The 17675-nt window shown below is 40.9% G+C and overlaps 1 protein-coding gene across 9 annotated transcripts in view; it reads left to right on the forward strand.

Annotated features, from left to right (window-relative positions):
- Fggy (FGGY carbohydrate kinase domain containing) overlaps positions 1-17675 on the forward strand; it is a 492311-nt gene that overhangs the window by 261646 nt on the left and 212990 nt on the right. For all 9 annotated transcript variants that reach the window (XM_045151276.1, XM_045151274.1, XM_045151282.1 and 6 more), the window contains one exon: positions 12453-12581. In XM_045151276.1, the coding sequence (XP_045007211.1) occupies positions 12453-12581 (129 nt within the window). The remainder of the gene's footprint in view (positions 1-12452; positions 12582-17675) is intronic.

Raw genomic sequence — 17675 nt, forward strand, 5'->3', positions numbered from 1 at the left:
TGTACCTCACTTTAAGAATTACATACACAAACACACACACATACACACACACACACACACACACACACACACACAGAGTATTTTGAATGCTGCTTCTATGCTGTTTAGTTTTGTCAATAAAATTTGATTGGTGTATCTTTCCCTGCTTTTCTGAGCAGCCACATAATCATAAAAGATGGATGATCAGTCGTTAATAGCCACATGAATTCTTTAAACAAATTTGATTAGAAAAAATTCCAGTGTATGCTGGACAGCAGGGTTAAAGCATAGGAGACGTTTCAGACATGGCCTTCCTTATACAAATTTGTCTTTCTCTTTATAAATCAGTTGTAGCTGGAGTTCATATAATTGTGTTGAAAATCCTGATTAAAGGCATGGCCCATGTTACACACTATTCTTTTCATTGCAGCACAGTAAACATGGGCTGTATATCTCCTTCTCCTGAATCCTGCCTTCCTTGATGTCTGGACAAATACTGTATCCTCTGGTATCTCTCAGTACTAGGCATGGAAGAACCCAACACAAACTCTAAGGGCAAGTGATTTTGGCTCTTGTCAGTTCCCCTTATAGGTGGGTTTTACAATGTATATCTACAAAGAAACTGAGTTGAGAATGTAAGGCCTGAAAGCCAGGGAGGTAGATGCAGGGAGTCAGAGCCAGACCATCCTTCTGCTGAAATCACTCTTCATGATAGCACACTCCTCTCTGTTAAGAATGTGAGGAGTAGACTTTTAAACAAGAACATTTCTAAGATTAAATAGAATGCTTTACACAACAGTGCAAAATATCCCCCCATAGGTAAAATAGTTGAAAAGAGAAACATGTAATTTTGTATTTATTGAGAATGAACCACTAATCCTGTCCTACAGGGGTGAATGTAGTTTAGTTTATTTGCAGTGAGAGCAAAAGACTGTCTTTCTTTCTGGGAATCTCAGACATTTGGTTGGAAAGTGGGGGAAAAAAGGACATTTACCTGACTCAAATTTGGCCTACATAATAGAAAAGCCCCAGATGTCTTGAATCACCAGATGTAAGGCCTCAAAGGGTTAACATCAGCCCCACTGCTAGCTGGCTTTCTCTTGAGGTTACTGATTGACATCCTCTGGACTCATCCATTTTCAAAACACTGTTATTATTTGTAAACCAGCAATGTGTAAACAGAGTACAGATTGTCATTCACACTGGCCCCTGACCAAACAGTTCACTGGGCTGTGCCGAGGTCAGTAACCTCAAGAATGCTTTCTATTTTGAGAACATTTTTTCTTATTAGTGATGAAACATTCCTGTTAAATAACCCTGTATCTGGGGCTTGTTTTCAACATGTCAGTAGAACATAATTTGAAACTTGAAAAACTTAACATCAGTCTCTGATTTCTTTGTTTGATTTTTTTCCCCTGGATTGTGAACAATGGAATGGAAACCACTGCTTTAAACCTTGTAGCATCTACAGCAAAATGATAGCTAAAAGATTTTCATGATTTCCTAAATGTGCCTTTTCCAAGAAGTGGGGGAACTCTCTGTGCAGAGACTGTTTTCTTTTGTCTGTGTGTGAGAAGTATATCGACTGGTATGTGTGTGGTGTATGCATATGTATATGCTGATGCAACATCCCGTGTAGTCACTTGCAGTGGCCAAAGGAGAAAATCTGTTATTGCACTCCATCACTCACTTGCCTTCTTTCCTTGTAATGGAGTCTTGCTTATTCTGGAACTAGCTATTTGTGAACCTCAGCAATTCTCCCATCAACTAGGGTTCTAGATGTACAAGACCATGCTCATGTGTTTACATGAGTTCTGGAGATTTGGACTCCAACAGGTTTCAGAGGTGCAATTAACATGGTGTGCCGAGGGAGGGCTCTTTGGAGGTGGCCATGAGCTAGGTGAGAACAGGGAGCGCATCAGCAGTTGTCTAGAGGATAGGTCACTATGAATGCCAAAGTGGGTGGTTCCACACTGAAGACTTACAACAGTATGTGCTCTGAGTAGTTCAGAGTTGCTTCCCATACCTTTGAAATCTGTTGGATTTTGTCAGCTGTCCTAAACTCCAGGTGACATATGGTCCTGGCTTAGGGGAACATCTTGCTCCATTTGAGGGAGGGTCTAGAATGGCTCTGCTTGAGCAGCATGTTAGAAATGTGGAGGAAGCTTGCCTTGAGTCAGGAGCCCAGGCCAGTCTAACTCCTCTTTTCATGGCTGGTTAACACCCAGAGTTAGCTACAAAAGGAATACTCTGAAGTTCATGGTCTTCAATGCGATTTGGAATCTTCTGTCTCTGTAGGGAACAGAGAGGGAAAAAAGAGGTGATGAGAGGGAGAAACTCTGAGTTATCATGTTAAAATTCCCTGGCTCTGGTGCTTTTGTCCCATGAAAGAGCCTACAGAGAAGAGCCTTGCGCAGAGAAGCTGTCTTCCTCATATGCCCTCGGTCCATACCTAACTGTCCCTCTCAAACCTCATGGTGTATTAAGAAAATCCCAGAATCTGTATGGAGTCAAATCCCAAACCTGATCCTATCCCTCATTCCATAGGTGGCTGAAAAAGTTCTGTGAATGTTTTATGCTTTTTTGTATAACCATAAAATAATGGATTCTATATGTAGAATCTAATTTGTGAGCCGAAATGATTCCTCATGCTATTGTTTCATTACTAGCATATAAGGCAATTGCAGCTGAGGAGTTCATAAGCAATAACTGAAGGCTTATCCACTTCAACATGCAGGCACAATTACTCTTATAGTCTCTTTTGTTAAAATATGAGTTGTATGCACTGCTCTTCAGCTCACTGACCCACAATAGTTATAGCTGCTTGCTGGAGTACTACTTGAACAAGGCTTGTGAAGGCTGGGGGTCATTGATGGCTCTGTTCCATAAGAACTGTATATCCATGGTTTCTGGCCACCATAGCATCCCCTATACCTAGTGACAGGCATGAACCTGCTGGTCAGTCATTTCATGAGCCCTTGGATTACCCTTGGCATCTTCCATTGTCCCTGAGTCACAGGGGAGACTGCTCCATTGATGGAGTTAGACTAGGAAGTATGTTCCTTATCCCAGTAACATTTATGACCAAGAGTTAAACTAGGTGCATCTCAGCTGATGCTCAGCATCATTTTTGTGTATGTTTAATCTTTTTGTATGTATTGATTATGTGTGCTTTGTGAGTATGTTTAATTTTCTTTGCCCATACTGATTGATCTGTTAAAACAGTACTGAAAACTTATACACATTGTTGGAAGTAAGGGGAAATGGATGCAGAGATAAATAAAATAGTCTCTGAGCTATTCTCTATTAGGGGAGATAGATAGAGATGGATTTAAAATATATGGTGTGTTAATGTGTTAAAATTTACTGTAGGTCAGTATACAAAGTCAGGGATATAGTATTATGTCAAACAGTCTAAACAACACAGGCACTAACAAGACAAGTCAATTATGCAGCATGCTTCACACAGGCCAGTGTCTGCTTGAGAGTAAGATGCCTACAGGTAGGGATTTCATTTGTCTTGGTCTTTCATGTATTTTCTACTCTGGAGCAGTGCATGGCATAGAGCAGAAATTTGGTAACCATTTCTTTAATAAGTGATAAGATATCATAAAGTTTTATATGAAATTGTTAATGTAAAATAGAATTTAATTCCTAGCTAAAAATGAGAGGATTTTTAGAGGCTATCTTTTAACAGGTGGTAGAGCATATCAGATTTGGGTTCCTGCTAGTTTTTCTAGTTAAGTCAATTTTTCTGGATATGTGTAACTCTAATTTGGGAGCAAGAAGTACTGCAGTGTTTTGTCTGTTGTAACAGGTCTGGAAAATTTCCAGAGCTGACCTGCCCAGGAGAACTGAAGTTGCTGTGAAGAATTTGGATGCTGGTTAGGCCAAGCTTCTGATTCTCTCATTTCTTTCAACATTGTCACCAGTAGCTTGTGGGACACATGCTTCTCAGGACTTTGGAGTGCCACCAGTGACAAGCTATGACTTTACCATTTGAAACCACCCAGGGCACCAGACTTACAATTTTTAAAATAATTCCAGCGTATTGTTTAGGAGTTGTGAATCCTCATTTGTGTTCCTCAATCTTGGACTGGAAGGAAAGTTGAGGGGTTCAGTCTGGAAGGACTCCTGGAGAGCCAGGCACCCTTTAGCACTGTCTCCAGCAGTCTAGTTGGCCTGTTGACCTTGGCCAGACTTGCTGGCACTGGTATCCTAGAGCTAAACACAAGGAACCAGGATCACATGCCACCCACGCCCAGACCTCTCTCTCATATCTCTGTGGGCTTTGAGCCAGTTCTCCCCTGGGGTTTCATCTCACTGTCAGAATACAAAGAAACACCGAGCCTTCCAGTTAATTCAACACCCTGCTCCTCCCCCTCTTCCTGGAGAGGATAACAGTTCTGTTGACCATAATAATGCTTTTTCTGTCTCCCAGCAATCCACATAGTCATTAATTTCTGCTGCTGACATCAGGAAAGAGGATTATGAGTGTGTCTGAGACTGTTCCCAACTTGCTCATTAGTCATAGATAATTGAAAAACTGGTAGGGAAAGTTTAGTGTAATAGGAGCCCCTGCCTGTGAAGAGGGACTTCAACCACTAGATAATTGTAGACTCCAGCTTCTGACCACTCAGACCCAGTCTGCACACCCACATGAGAAGTCAGGGAGCCCAGGAGCCTTCACGGTGATAGCTTTGTGACATCTCAAGGTGAGGGTGAGGACACAGTGAGATGTAAAGCACAGGGAAGTCACCATGAGTCTCTTTACTGCCTTCAGACTGAGGAGTGGGGTTGGGAAGTGATGCAGAGAAACCTCCTTAACTTTAATTTCACTCCACTTTAAGCTAGTTTGCTTTGATCACAAAAGAAATACAAGGTCATAATATAGAAGCAGCACAAAGGGTAGAGAAGAGTACTATATGCTGACCTCTAATCCCTGTTACAACAATAATCTGTATATTTGAACATTTTCTGGAAGCTTATGTGATTAAATGCTTGCACTCTTTTTTTTTAACAAAAAAAAAAACAATCACCATGATCCTACTTTGAACACCATTCTCCATCCTACCATTGTCCCTTAATTTATTTTACTTCCTTCCAGATCCATCTCTTAATTCAACCTCATGCATTGTAATGACTATGTGGGATTCTGTTGAATGGATGTGCCCTACTTTATTTACTGACCATACTTTAAAAAAGCACCACCTTTAAAATTATTCTATAGAAAGGAATGTTCAAAGTAGAATATGAGCAATCGTAGGTTAGTAAAAATCAAAAGATAGCCCTACCTCACCCAGTCTCCTTGAAGACCTGCAAGTGGAAACATCCCAAAGGAATATAAACATAACAGCCCCTTGAAGACCAGGTGAACAATACTCCCAGAAAACCAGAACATTTACTTTTGTTGTTGCTTCCTATCAGAGGGGGATAGGTGGAAATATTTTTTCCTAGAAACAGCTTCTTAATTGTTTTTCCTAGCTGGAAAAGATGCACAGTTGAAACCATGGAAAATTTCTGACACTACTCTTGCATAGTTGTAGAGTAAAATTTGACAGATGTTCTTTGGATTTGTGCAATGTAGTGACCCTGATATTTCAAGTGACTGTAGCCTGTGGGATCTTGAGCAATAGGGTCTTATTATTTAGCTCTGGCAGGTAATCAAGTAATGTGGCAATAGCCTACATTGTTTGGGGACCTCATGGGTATTCCTGGACAATAATGAACTTTGAGGGGGGGTGTCCCAGGTCTGGGATTTTTAGTGATCAGAATCCATGTAAGGTTGAGGTTTTTCTACTTTCTACATGGTACTTCTATTCAGTCTGTCCCCCTTCTCCCCTTTATTTGTGACTATATCTTATAGAATGCTAACCAGAAGGAGGATTTCGGTGGAACTAAATAATGTTGTCTTAACCTGTATGTGATTCCTTCTTCAACCTCCCTGTTCCTTACCCCTTCAAGAATGTCTCATCCTCTATATTCTGTCCCTCCTCTAGCCTGTCAAATAACTCCTCCTCTCCTCTCTATTTCTTCTTTCTTCTGATCTCATTCTTGTTTTATGCCATATTCATGATGCTTCCTGCCATTTTCACTTATCTCCAATTATTCCCAGTTAGAAACCACAAATGAGAGAGTGCACACTGCATTTGTCTTCTGTGCCTGAGTGATCTCGCATAGAGTGATTTGTCCAACTCTATGAATGTCATCCTGACTGAAGAAGATGAAATCTCAAGTGTTTTGATTTGCCTTCTCTGGTGACTAAAGATGTTGTACATCTCTTTGAATGTGTAATGGCATTTTTATTTCTTCCTTTGTGAATTTTCTGCTCAATTTTCTTCCCCAATGTTTGATTGGACTGTTTGATTTTTTGTTTTCTGACATAGAATAAAAAAAAAATTTTACCAGTTATACCTCCTACAGATGTCTAATATCTAGAATCTACAAAGGACCCCCTAAAAAGTAAGCTGCCTGGCTTGGATAAATAAAGCTCCTCACTTGAGGTCTGATAGATGAACCTTGAAGGCTGCAGTTCCAGGTGAAAAGGGACTGTTCACTGCTGTGAAAATTTACTTTTGTTCTTAGACCACTGTTTTGACAGTGCAGCTCTCTGCCATGCACTGTGTTCTCTGGGAGCAGAGCTGAGACAGATGTTGACTAGGGATGATCAGCTCTGAGAAAAGGAAAGAAACAGATTGCCTGAGAGAGAAGATGAGTGTCAATGTGGTGCTACAATACCCTGGACAGCCTAGCATAGCTCTGTAGCCAGGGGTGCCCACTAGCTTTCCATTGTGTTTTGGTGAGTTGTGGGACAGCAACCTTGGAGAGGGTCTCCCTCTGTGGGGCAGCTATACTTCTGTGGTACCTGAGGAACTTGCAGCCTGCCACTGTCTGCCCCCCACCAAAGTCTTCTCAGCTAGGCAGCAAGTTCTTCCTTGATGGGGGAATGCAAGCCATGGGATTTCCCTCTATGGAATACATCCAACCTGCTACCATGACCTATCATTTCTTGATCAACAAAATTTCTCACAGGTTCAGTTCTTGTGTCTCATTTGCCCATATCTTTTTATATATTTATTTAATTTTATTCACAACTTCCATAATTATAAACAATATCCCATGGTAATTCCCTCCCTCGCCACACTTTCCCCTTTGAAACTCCATTGCCCATCATATCCCTTCCCCCTTCTCAATCAGTCTCTCTTTTATTTTGATATCTTGATCTTTTCCTCCTATTATGATGGTCTTGTGTAGGTAGTGTCAGGCACTGTGAGGTCATGGATATCCAGGCCATTTTGTGTCTGGAGGAGCACATTTTAAGGAATCCTACTCTTCCTTTGGCTCTTATATTCTTTCCACCTCCTCTTCCGCAATGGACCCTGAACCATGGAAGATGTGATTGAGGTATTTCAGTGCTGAGCACTCCTCTGTCACTTCTTCTCAGCACCATGTTGCCTCCTGAGTCGTCCCAAGATCACTGCCATCTGAAAAGAGAAGGTTCTGTAACCAAAAGTGAAAGTAGTATTAATATATGGGTATGAACATTAAAAGAAGTGCTTACTGGGCAGTTTGGTGAGCATAGTATATACATTTAGCCAGACAGCAGCAGATGTTACATCCCTAGGGCTCATGAATGCCTCTGTTACAGGTTTTCAGTGTAAGGGATATATTCCCTCCCATGGAGCAGGCCTCCAGTCAAATTAAAGGGCAGTTGATTTCCCGCATAACAAACATGCCACTATTGCACCCGTTGGCTCATTTGGCCTGGCTGGTCAAATATAAGGCTAGCATGTCCACTGTTCAGTATATTCATGGGTGATTTCTCTCTCTCCCATTGAACTGCATGCAGTATGACTTTTTTCCAGCTTTCTGTCAGCTGGTCTACATGGAAGAGGTTTTCAGCTCAGCTCCAGCAGGGTTTCTCAGTGACCTTGCAGCCTAAGTATGTGGAGTCTTTAGCAATAGGGTTTTACCATCCACTCCTGGTGGAAAACCAAGGGCCTTGGCAATGGCCTGTAATGTTTGGGGGGCATCAGGGACCTCCCTGGCCAATAACTCACTGAAAGGTATCCTATTCCTGGCACTGAAAATTTTCTAGTAACCATCTGTGGCTCCTGTGTGTTTCATTGTCCAAAAAAGTAGATTTCCATATGACTTATTTATGTCCTCTTAGATTTTGATTAGCCCTCCCTCTACCTTAGCTTAATAAAAGACTTTGTTATTTCTCATTTGATGACTAAAAAACCTCACAAGTGTCTTTTCTTTGCTAACTATTACAGTCAGTTTTACACTGCTGGCAGAAATCACCTGAACAAGAGCAACTTTTAGGAAAAAAGATTTATTTTAGCTTACAGACTCTAGGGGAAGCTCCATGATGGCAGAGGAAAACAATGGCATGAGCAGATGTTGGACATCACCCTCTGGCCAACATCAGGTGGACAGTAGCAACAGGAGAGTGTGCCAAACACTGGCAAGGGGAAACTGGCTACAACACCCATAAGCCCGCCCCCAATAATACACCACCTACGGGAGGCTTTAATTCCCAAATTACCATCAGCTGGGGAGACTAGCATTCAGAATGCCTAAGTTTATGGGGGACACCTGAATCAAACCACCACATTCTGCCCCTGGCACCCATAAACTACTAACCATCCATGATGTAAAGTCCCCACATGTTTTATCAATCCTAATGATGTTCAAAAATCTCCATAATCCAAGGTCTTTTAACTAAGCCATAATCCCCAAAAAGTTTTTTTAAAACCATAATGGCACAGAATAAACACTTATGCTGCAAAAGATGGCACTAGGCATAACAAAGAAATATTTAACCAATACAATATTTAAACAGGGCAAACATCAAACACTGTAGTTCCAAGACCAACAAATCTAGCCAGTGGCAAATGTCCAAGTCCAATAATTCTAACAAGCAACAAGTCTGTGGATTTCCAATTCTGCCCCTCCAGTTAGTGTACTCACAGTCCTGGGAAACTTCACCCGTACCAGTAGCTATCCTTAGTCTCATTGTCTGAGCATCCCCACTGAGTCTCCACTGCAACCCAGAGTTCATCCTCACAGCTCCATCCAGTCTCCATGCAGGCATCCAGCAAACCTGCTTCACACTGCCCATGGCCGTTTCCAGAACACAAGACTACATAGCAAACTCAGTGACCCTCTTTTTCCCGCATTTCCCATATTCTGTAAAACCAGGTGGGGTTACAATTTGTTAATTCAGGGAAGAATAAATCAGACTTTGAAGAATGGGACACTCCTTGAGCACGCAGGCCCCTTCAAAGAGTCTATATACTTCCTGTTGCCCCAGTGCAGGTCAGCTGGCTCAATCATAATGGTTGTAATATCTCATACAATTGCAGTTGAACAGGCAGCAGTTTTGGCCCAAATATTTCTTTCTGTGCCATATCCTTCTGCACACACCAGTCAATTTCAACACAATGCAACCCTTCACAACTTCTCAGGACATGGGTATAACAGCAAACCTCTCACAGAAACTGCTTCTAGCTCAGTCCAGACAAAGCTCCTTTTCACCCTCAAAAGCCAAACCTCACAGTCCATAGTTCTTACTGCATTCAGGTCTTTCAACTCTGACTAGAATACTCCATCAAGCTGTACTTACAGCACTGCAAGGCATCTCTTAGGCTAAGGTTTCAAATCCTTCCACATTCCTCTTGAAAATCAGCTCCAAAAGGTCAAAGCAACAAAGTCAGGTGTCTAGCAGCAACACCACTCTCAGTACCAACATTACTGTTGTAATCAGCTTCACATTGCTGGCAGAAATCACCCAATCAAGAGCAGCTTTTAGGGGGAAAAAGGATTTATTTGGGCTTACAGACTTTAGGAGAAGTTCCATGATGGCAGGGGAAAACAATGGCATGATCAGAGGGTGGACATCATTCCCTGGCCAGCATAAGGTATACAATAGCAACAGTAGAGTGTGCCAAACACTGGCAAGGGTAAACTGGCTATAACACTCATAAGCCCACCCCCAACAATACACTGCCTCCAGGAGGCTTTAATTTCCAATTTCCATCAGCTGGAGGGACTAGCATTTAGAACACCTAAGTGTATGGGGGACACCTGAATCAAACCACCACACTATATAGCCTAAAATGCTTCCAGAAAGAGCTTCTAAAAGCACACATCACACCACTGTATTTTGCTGCATTGTCAGTGGAGAAGCCCAAGCACTGCAGCATGACTTGTAAGGCCTGCATCTCTAGCCTGCTATGTTGTGCATATCACTCCTAATGCCTCCTCCCCAGCCTGTGTTTCATCTGCTTTACCCACTTCTGTGCACAGTCCCTCAGGGTACATCCTCCCTTCTGTCCTGTTCTTTGCTTAAGAAGTCTTGTCTGCTAAGAGAACTCCCCACAGCAAACCATCATAACACTACTCTCCAAGCTCTATAGCCTCATGTGTGAACCCAGAGAGCTCACAAGCAAATTCATTCATTTACCAGCTAGGATTTTTGTTCTCAGTTTCCATAGAGAACCCTCACCTATTAACTCTGTTTTGATCTTGAACTTTCTCTATGAAATGACCCTTTTTAGGTTATGGAGATTACATATGCAGGTGGAACAGAGTTTCCATGTTGACGATCCTATGGAAATTAATCTTAAAAATTAACTCTGGGTTTAGTGGACAAGATATAAGTGTAGGGCTGGAGAGATGGCTTAGCGGTTAAGCACTTGCCTGTGAAGCCTAAGGACCCCGGTTCGAGGCTCGGTTCCCCAGGTCCCACGTTAGCCAGATGCACAAGGGGGCGCACGCGTCTGGAGTTCGTTTGCAGAGGCTGGAAGCCCTGGCGCGTCCATTCTCTCTCTCTCCCTCTATCTGTCCTTCTCTCTGTGTCTGTCACTCTCAATAAATAAATAAAAATTTAAAAAAAAAAAAAAGATATAAGTGTAGCACTGTGGAGATGTTCTGTGCCCATTCAGAAGAAACTGGTCAAGCCATTCACACTCTGCCCTGGCTCCTTCGCCACAGCTTCTACATACAGAGGTCCTAAGGTATTTTTTTTTTCCTGCCCATGGAGCTTCCTGAACAATGCAAGTGGTATTTTTATTCCCAATACATTTTTTTTAATTTTTTGTTATTTATTTATTTATTTATTTGAGAGTGACAGACAGAGAGAGAAAGAGGCCAATAGGATAGAGAATGGGCATGCCAGGGCCTCTAGCCACTGCAAAGGACCTCCAGACATGTGCGCCCCATGGGCATCTGGCTAACGTGGGTCCTGGGGAATCGAGCCTCAAACCGGGATCCTGAGGCTTGACAGGCAAGCACTTAACCACTAAGCCATCTCTCCAGCCCCAATGCATTATTAAAAATATCTTTATTTATACATTTATTTGACAGATAGAGAGAGAAAGAAAGAGGCAGATAGAGAAAATGGGTATACCAGGGACCCTAGCCACTGCAAACAAACTCCAGATGCATGCACCACCTAGTGTATCTGGCTTACATGGGTACTTGGGAATCAACTCTGGGTCCTTAGACTTGCAGGCAAGTGCATTAACTGCTAAGCCATCTCTCTAGCCCTACCAACACATTTTTGGCCACACATTCAAAATACTAGAATCTTGGGGTAAAAGAGATCTACACACATACACACGTGTGCACACACACACACACACACACACACACACACACACACACATGGTCCAACCCTTTCCCTATCCCTACACTGAAGAAGCAATTCTCTGGGATGTGGGAGAGTGCTCAGCCTCTGGTAAAGCACCTGGCAGCAGATGGATCATTTCATTTGCTTCTGACTCACGTGGTTCTCTGTCCTTATCTCATCTTCCTACCTAAGTTGGGAACAAGAATTGCTTTTTACAGCCTCACAGTGCCCACACAGAGTAAAACAGTGAATCTGTAACTAACAGAAGGCCTGACTGTAAGAATTCAAGGTCACTTGAAATATCAGGGTCACTGCATTGCACAAATCCAAAGAACATCTGTCAAATTTTACTCTACAACTGTGCAAGAGTAGTGTCAGAAAGTTTCCACGGTTTCAACTGTGCATCTTTTCCAGCTAGGAAAAACAATTAAGAAGTTGTTTCTAGGAAAAAATATTTCCACCTATCCCCCTCTGGTAGGAAGCAACAACAAAAGTAAAAGTTCTGGTTTTCTGGGAGTATTGTTCACCTGGTCTTCAAGGGGCTGTTATGTTTATATTCCTTTGGGATGTTCCCACTAGTAGAATGTTTCTCTGGTTTGAGTAACACCTAGCTTATAAACCATCCAAGGCATGACCTAAACAAACATACCAATAACATATACCAAGGTCACACAGTGAGCACAGGGACGCTTCCTGCCTGCATGGTTTCTGTCTTTATGAAGTTGAAAAAATCCAGCAGGGTGAAGGAAACAAAGAGGTTCTCCTAAAAAAACTCTCTGTTCAGATTGATGTATTCCAAACTGATGAATATTTGTTTTTTCTCATGTCTACACAGGAAATGTAGTGATGCCTCCCGGAACTTCTCTTGGAAGTGGGCTCACAGCAGAGGCAGCTAAAGACCTGGGTCTTCCTGCAGGGATTGCAGTGGCAGCCTCCCTCATTGATGCCCATGCAGGAGGACTAGGTAACCATTCATTCCTTGCCCACACACAGGTCTGTGTGCAAATGGAAGGGCGCCCAAACTCAGGGAACTCTTCTGTTTTTTGTTTGTTTGCTTGTTTGTTTGTTTGTTTGTTTGTTTCCAGGTCAAATACTGATGTTTCATGGTATATCATGAAAAGCCTTTATATAGTAAGAATTTGGATAGAATTTTATTTTCATCAACATAATTTATAAACTGTTCACTTCTTTATCATACTCTAAAATTTGATCTAGATGGTTCTTTAGCTTATGGAAGATCTGAAAAATGCATACTTACTTTCATTGACCATGCATGATGGCAGGGTACCTTCCTTTATTTTTTTTTCCCTAGTTCTACTACAAAAGCAAGCATAAAAGATTTATTTTTATAAGGTTTGATTTTTGTCAAAAATCCCACAACTTGGTCATAATTTTGTTCTCATTTCCTATAAAATGTTTGTATATTCTATTAATATTTCATTATTTATTCCTTGTTAAATACTCAGAGGCTCCTTACCACATCCAGGGTTGGTGCTAGAAGATATTAAATCTCAAGCAATCCAGAATGGTGGTGTGGCTCAGTAGGAGAACTTGTTCCTATTATACTTAAGGCTCCGGATTCAACCACCAGCACCTGGAAAATAAGTACCGGGATGAAATAAGATAAAATATGACTAAGGGCTCTCCCCAAATTTTAAGAGGAAAACACACAATGAAGCAAATAATTCACAAACTGCAGCGATTCTGCTCTCCTCTTCATCTCTACTTCAGTGTTCTCTTTTGATTTTTTTGAACATTTTTCAAATGTTTTTTATTGACAACTTCTATAATTACAAACAGTATCCCATGGTAATTATGATTTAATTATAACCTCATTTTCCCCTTTGAAACTTCACTCTCCATCATATCCCCTCCCATTCTCAATCAGTCTCTCTTTTATTTTGATGTCATGATCTTTTCTTCCTATTATGATGGTCTTTTGTAGGTAGTATCAGGTACTTTGAGGTCATGGATATCCAGGCCATTTTGTGCCTGTAGGAATACATTGTAAGGAGTCCTACCCTTCCTTTGGCTGTTACATTCTTTCTACTACCTCTTCTGCAATGGACCCTGAACCATGGAAAGTGTGATTGAGATATTTCAGTGCTGAGCACTCCTCTGTCACTTCTTCTCAGCACCATGTTGCCTCCTGAGTCGTCCCAAGATCACCGCCATCTGAAAAGAGAAGGTTCTCTAGCCAAAAGTAAGAGTAGCATTAGCATATGTGTATGAACATTAAGAGAAGTGCTTACTGAGCAGTTTGGAGAGCACAGTATACACTGTTAGCCAGACAGCAGCAGACATTACATTCATGACTACTCCTGTTGTAGATTTTTGGTATCAGGGATATATTCCCTCCCATGGAGCAGGCCTCTAGTCAAATTAGAGTGCAGATGGTTTCCCCCATAACAGACATGCCACTATTGTGCCTGTTGGCTGTGCCCTGGCTGGCCAAATATAAAGTTTGCAGTGTCCACTATTGGGCATCTTCACTGGTGATTTCTCTGTCATTGAACTGCATGCAGCATGGCTTTTTACAGCCTTCTGTCAGCTGGTCTACAGGAAGGAGGTTTTCAGCTCAGCTCCAGCAGGATTTCTCAGTGACCTTGCAGCCCAAGTATGTGGAGTCTTTAGCCATAGGGTCTTACCATCTATTCCTTGTGGGAAACCAAGGGCCTTGGCAATGGCCTGTAATGTTTGGGGGACATCAGGGACCTCCCTGGCCAATAACTCACTGGAATATATCCTATTCCTGGCACTGAAAATTTTCTAGTAACAATCTGTGGCTCCTATGTGTACCATTGTCCAAAATAGTAGGTTTCCTTGTGACTTATTTATATCCCCTTAGATTTTGATTATCGCTCCCTCCATCTTTCCTTATTCAATCCCTTCTTCTGACCTTACTTAGACCTTTTTACCCCTATTAATCTGTTCTTCCACTTACATATATACAATACCATCCTATTAAATCCTCCTCCCTTTCTGTTCCCTTTATATCTCTAGTACTGAGTTTTCTTCCTACTCACACAGAAGTCCAGTTATTTGTAGCTAGGATCCACATATGAGAGAGAACATGAGATATTTGGTTTCCTGGGCCTCAGTTACCTCATTTAGTATAATCCTTTCCAGATCCATCCTTTTCCTGCAAATTTCATAACTTTATTTTTCTTTACTGCTGAGTAGAACTCTTTTGTATAAATGTGCCACATCTTCATTATCCATTCGTCAGTTGAGGGACATCTAGGCTGGTTCCATTCCCTAGCTATTGTGAATAGAGTAGAAATAAACATGGTTGAGCAAGTATCTCTAAGGTAATGAGACTAGCCCTTAGGATATATGCCTACGAGTGCTATAGCTGGGTCATATGGTAGGTCTATTTTTAGCTATCTCAGGAACCTCCACACTGATTTCCATAATGACTGAACCAGATTACATTCCCACCAACAGTGTAGAAGTGGTCCTCTTTTTCTATATCCTCTCCAGCAGTTACATTCATTTGTTTTCATGATGGTAGTCAATCTGACAGGACTGAGACAGAATCTCAACATAGTTTTAATCTGCATTTCCCTGATGACTAGGGATGTCAAACATTTTTTTGATGTTTATATGCCATCTGTGTTTTTTCTTTTGAGAACTTTCTATTTAGATCCATAGCCCATTTTGGGTTTTTTGATTTCTTATTATTTAATTTTTTGAGTTCTTTATATATCCTAGATATTAATCCTCTATCAGATGTATAGCTGGCAAAAATTTTTCTCCCATTCTGAAAGTTGCCTCTTTGCTCTATTCAGAGTGTCTTTTGCCTTAAAAAAGGCTTGTAATTTCATTAGACTCCAGCGATTAATCTGTGGCTTTATGGCCTGAGCAATTGAAGCTATATTCAGAAAGTCCTTGGCAAGACCAATATGTTGAAAGGTTTCCCCTACTTTTTCCTCCATCTGTTTCAGAGTTTCAGGTCTGATATTAAGGTCTTTGGTCCACTTAGACTTCATTCTTGATTCTTGTACATAGAGAAAGATAAAGACCTATTTTCATCCTTCTACAGATACATATCCAGTTTTCCCAGCACCATTTGCTGAAGAGGCTGTCTTTTCTCTAATGAATATATTTGGCATTTTTGTTGAAGATCTGGTGGCTATAGCTACACGGACTTACATCTGGGTCCTCTATTCTGTTCCATTGATCTACATATCTGTTTTTGTTACAGTACCATGCTGCTTTTGTTACTATGGATATGTGGTATAGGTTAAAGTCAGTTATGGTGATACCACCAGACTTATTTTTGTTGGTCAAAATTGTTTTAGATATTTGAGGTTTTTTATGCTTCCAAATGATTTTTTGGATTTTTTTTTTCTATCTATGTGAAGAATGTCATTGGAATTTGGTGGGGATTGCATTAAATGTATAGATCGCCTTTGGTAAGATTGACATTTTTACAATATTGATTCTTCCTATCCAAGCATAAGGGATGTCTTTCAATTTCCTAGTGTCTTCTGTAATTTCTTGCTTGAGTTTTTTGAAGTTTTCATTGTAGAGATCTGTCAATTCCTTGGTTAGGTTTTTTTCAAGGTACTTTTTTTTTTTTTTTTTTTAAGTTTTTTGAGGTAGACTCTCACTGTAGCCCATGCTGACCTGGAATTTACTATGGAGTCTCAGGGTGGCCTTGAATTCATGGCATTCCTTCCTACCTCTGCCTCCTGAGTGCTGGGATTAAATGCATACACCACCACACCTGGCCAAGCTACTTTATTTATTTTTTTGATGCAATTGTGAAAGGAAGTGATTCTCTGATTTTTATCTCTGCATGTTTGTTGTTAACATATAGAAAAGCTACTGATTTCTGTGTCTTTACTTTGCATCCTCCTACATGGCTATACAGGTTTATTAGCTCTGACAGTTTGCTGGTAGAGTCTTTAGGGTACTTTATATATAGAATCATGTCATCTGCAAATAATGATACCTTGGGCTCTTCCTTTCTTATTTGTATCCCTTTTATGTGTATCTTTTTTTTTTAATTTTTATTAACATTTTCCATGATTATAAAATATATCCCATGGTAATTCCCTCCCACCCCACCCCCACACTTTCCCGTTTGAAATTCCATTCTCCATCATATTACCTCCCCATTACAATCATTGTAATTACATATATACAATATCAACCTATTAAGTATCCTCCTCCCTTCCTTTCTCCACCCTTTATGTCTCCTTTTCAACTTACTGGCCTCTGCTACTAAGTATTTTCATTCTCACGCAGAAGCCCAGTCATCTGTAGCTAGGATCCACATATGAGAGAGAACATGTGGCGCTTGGCTTTCTGGGCCTGGGTTACCTAACTTAGTATAATACTTTCCAGGTCCATCCATTTTTCTGCAAATTTCATAACTTCATTTTTCTTTACCGCTGAGTAGAACTCCATTGTATAAATGTACCACATCTTCATTATCCACTCATCTGTTGAGGGACATCTAGGCTGGTTCCATTTCCCAGCTATTATAAATTGAGCAGCAATAAACATGGTTGAGCATGTACTTCTAAGGAAATGAGATGAGTCCTTTGGATATATGCCTAGGAGCGCTATAGCTGGGTCATATGGTAGATCAATCTCTAGCTGCTTTAGGAACCTCCACACTGTTTTCCACAATGGCTGGACCAGATTGCATTCCCACCAGCAGTGCAGAAGGGTTCCTTTTTTTCCACATCCCCGCCATCATTTATGATCATTTGTTTTCATGATGGTGGCCAATCTGACAGGAGTGAGATGGAATTTCAATGTAGTTTTAAACTGCATTTCCCTGATGACTAGTGATGTAGAACATTTTTGTAGATGCTTATATGCCATTCGTATTTCTTCCTTTGAGAACTCTCTATTTAGCTCCATAGCCCATTTTTTGATTGGCTTGTTTGATTCCTTATTATTTAACTTTTTGAGTTCTTTGTATATCCTAGATATTAATCCTCTATCAGATATATAGCTGGCAAAGATTTTTTCCCTTTCTGTAGGTTGCCTCTTTGCTTTTTTCACTGTGTCCTTTGCGGTGCAAAATCTTTGTAATTTC

The sequence above is a fragment of the Jaculus jaculus genome, chromosome 5 (genome assembly GCF_020740685.1).
Source record: "Jaculus jaculus isolate mJacJac1 chromosome 5, mJacJac1.mat.Y.cur, whole genome shotgun sequence".
NCBI lineage: Eukaryota > Metazoa > Chordata > Mammalia > Rodentia > Dipodidae > Jaculus > Jaculus jaculus.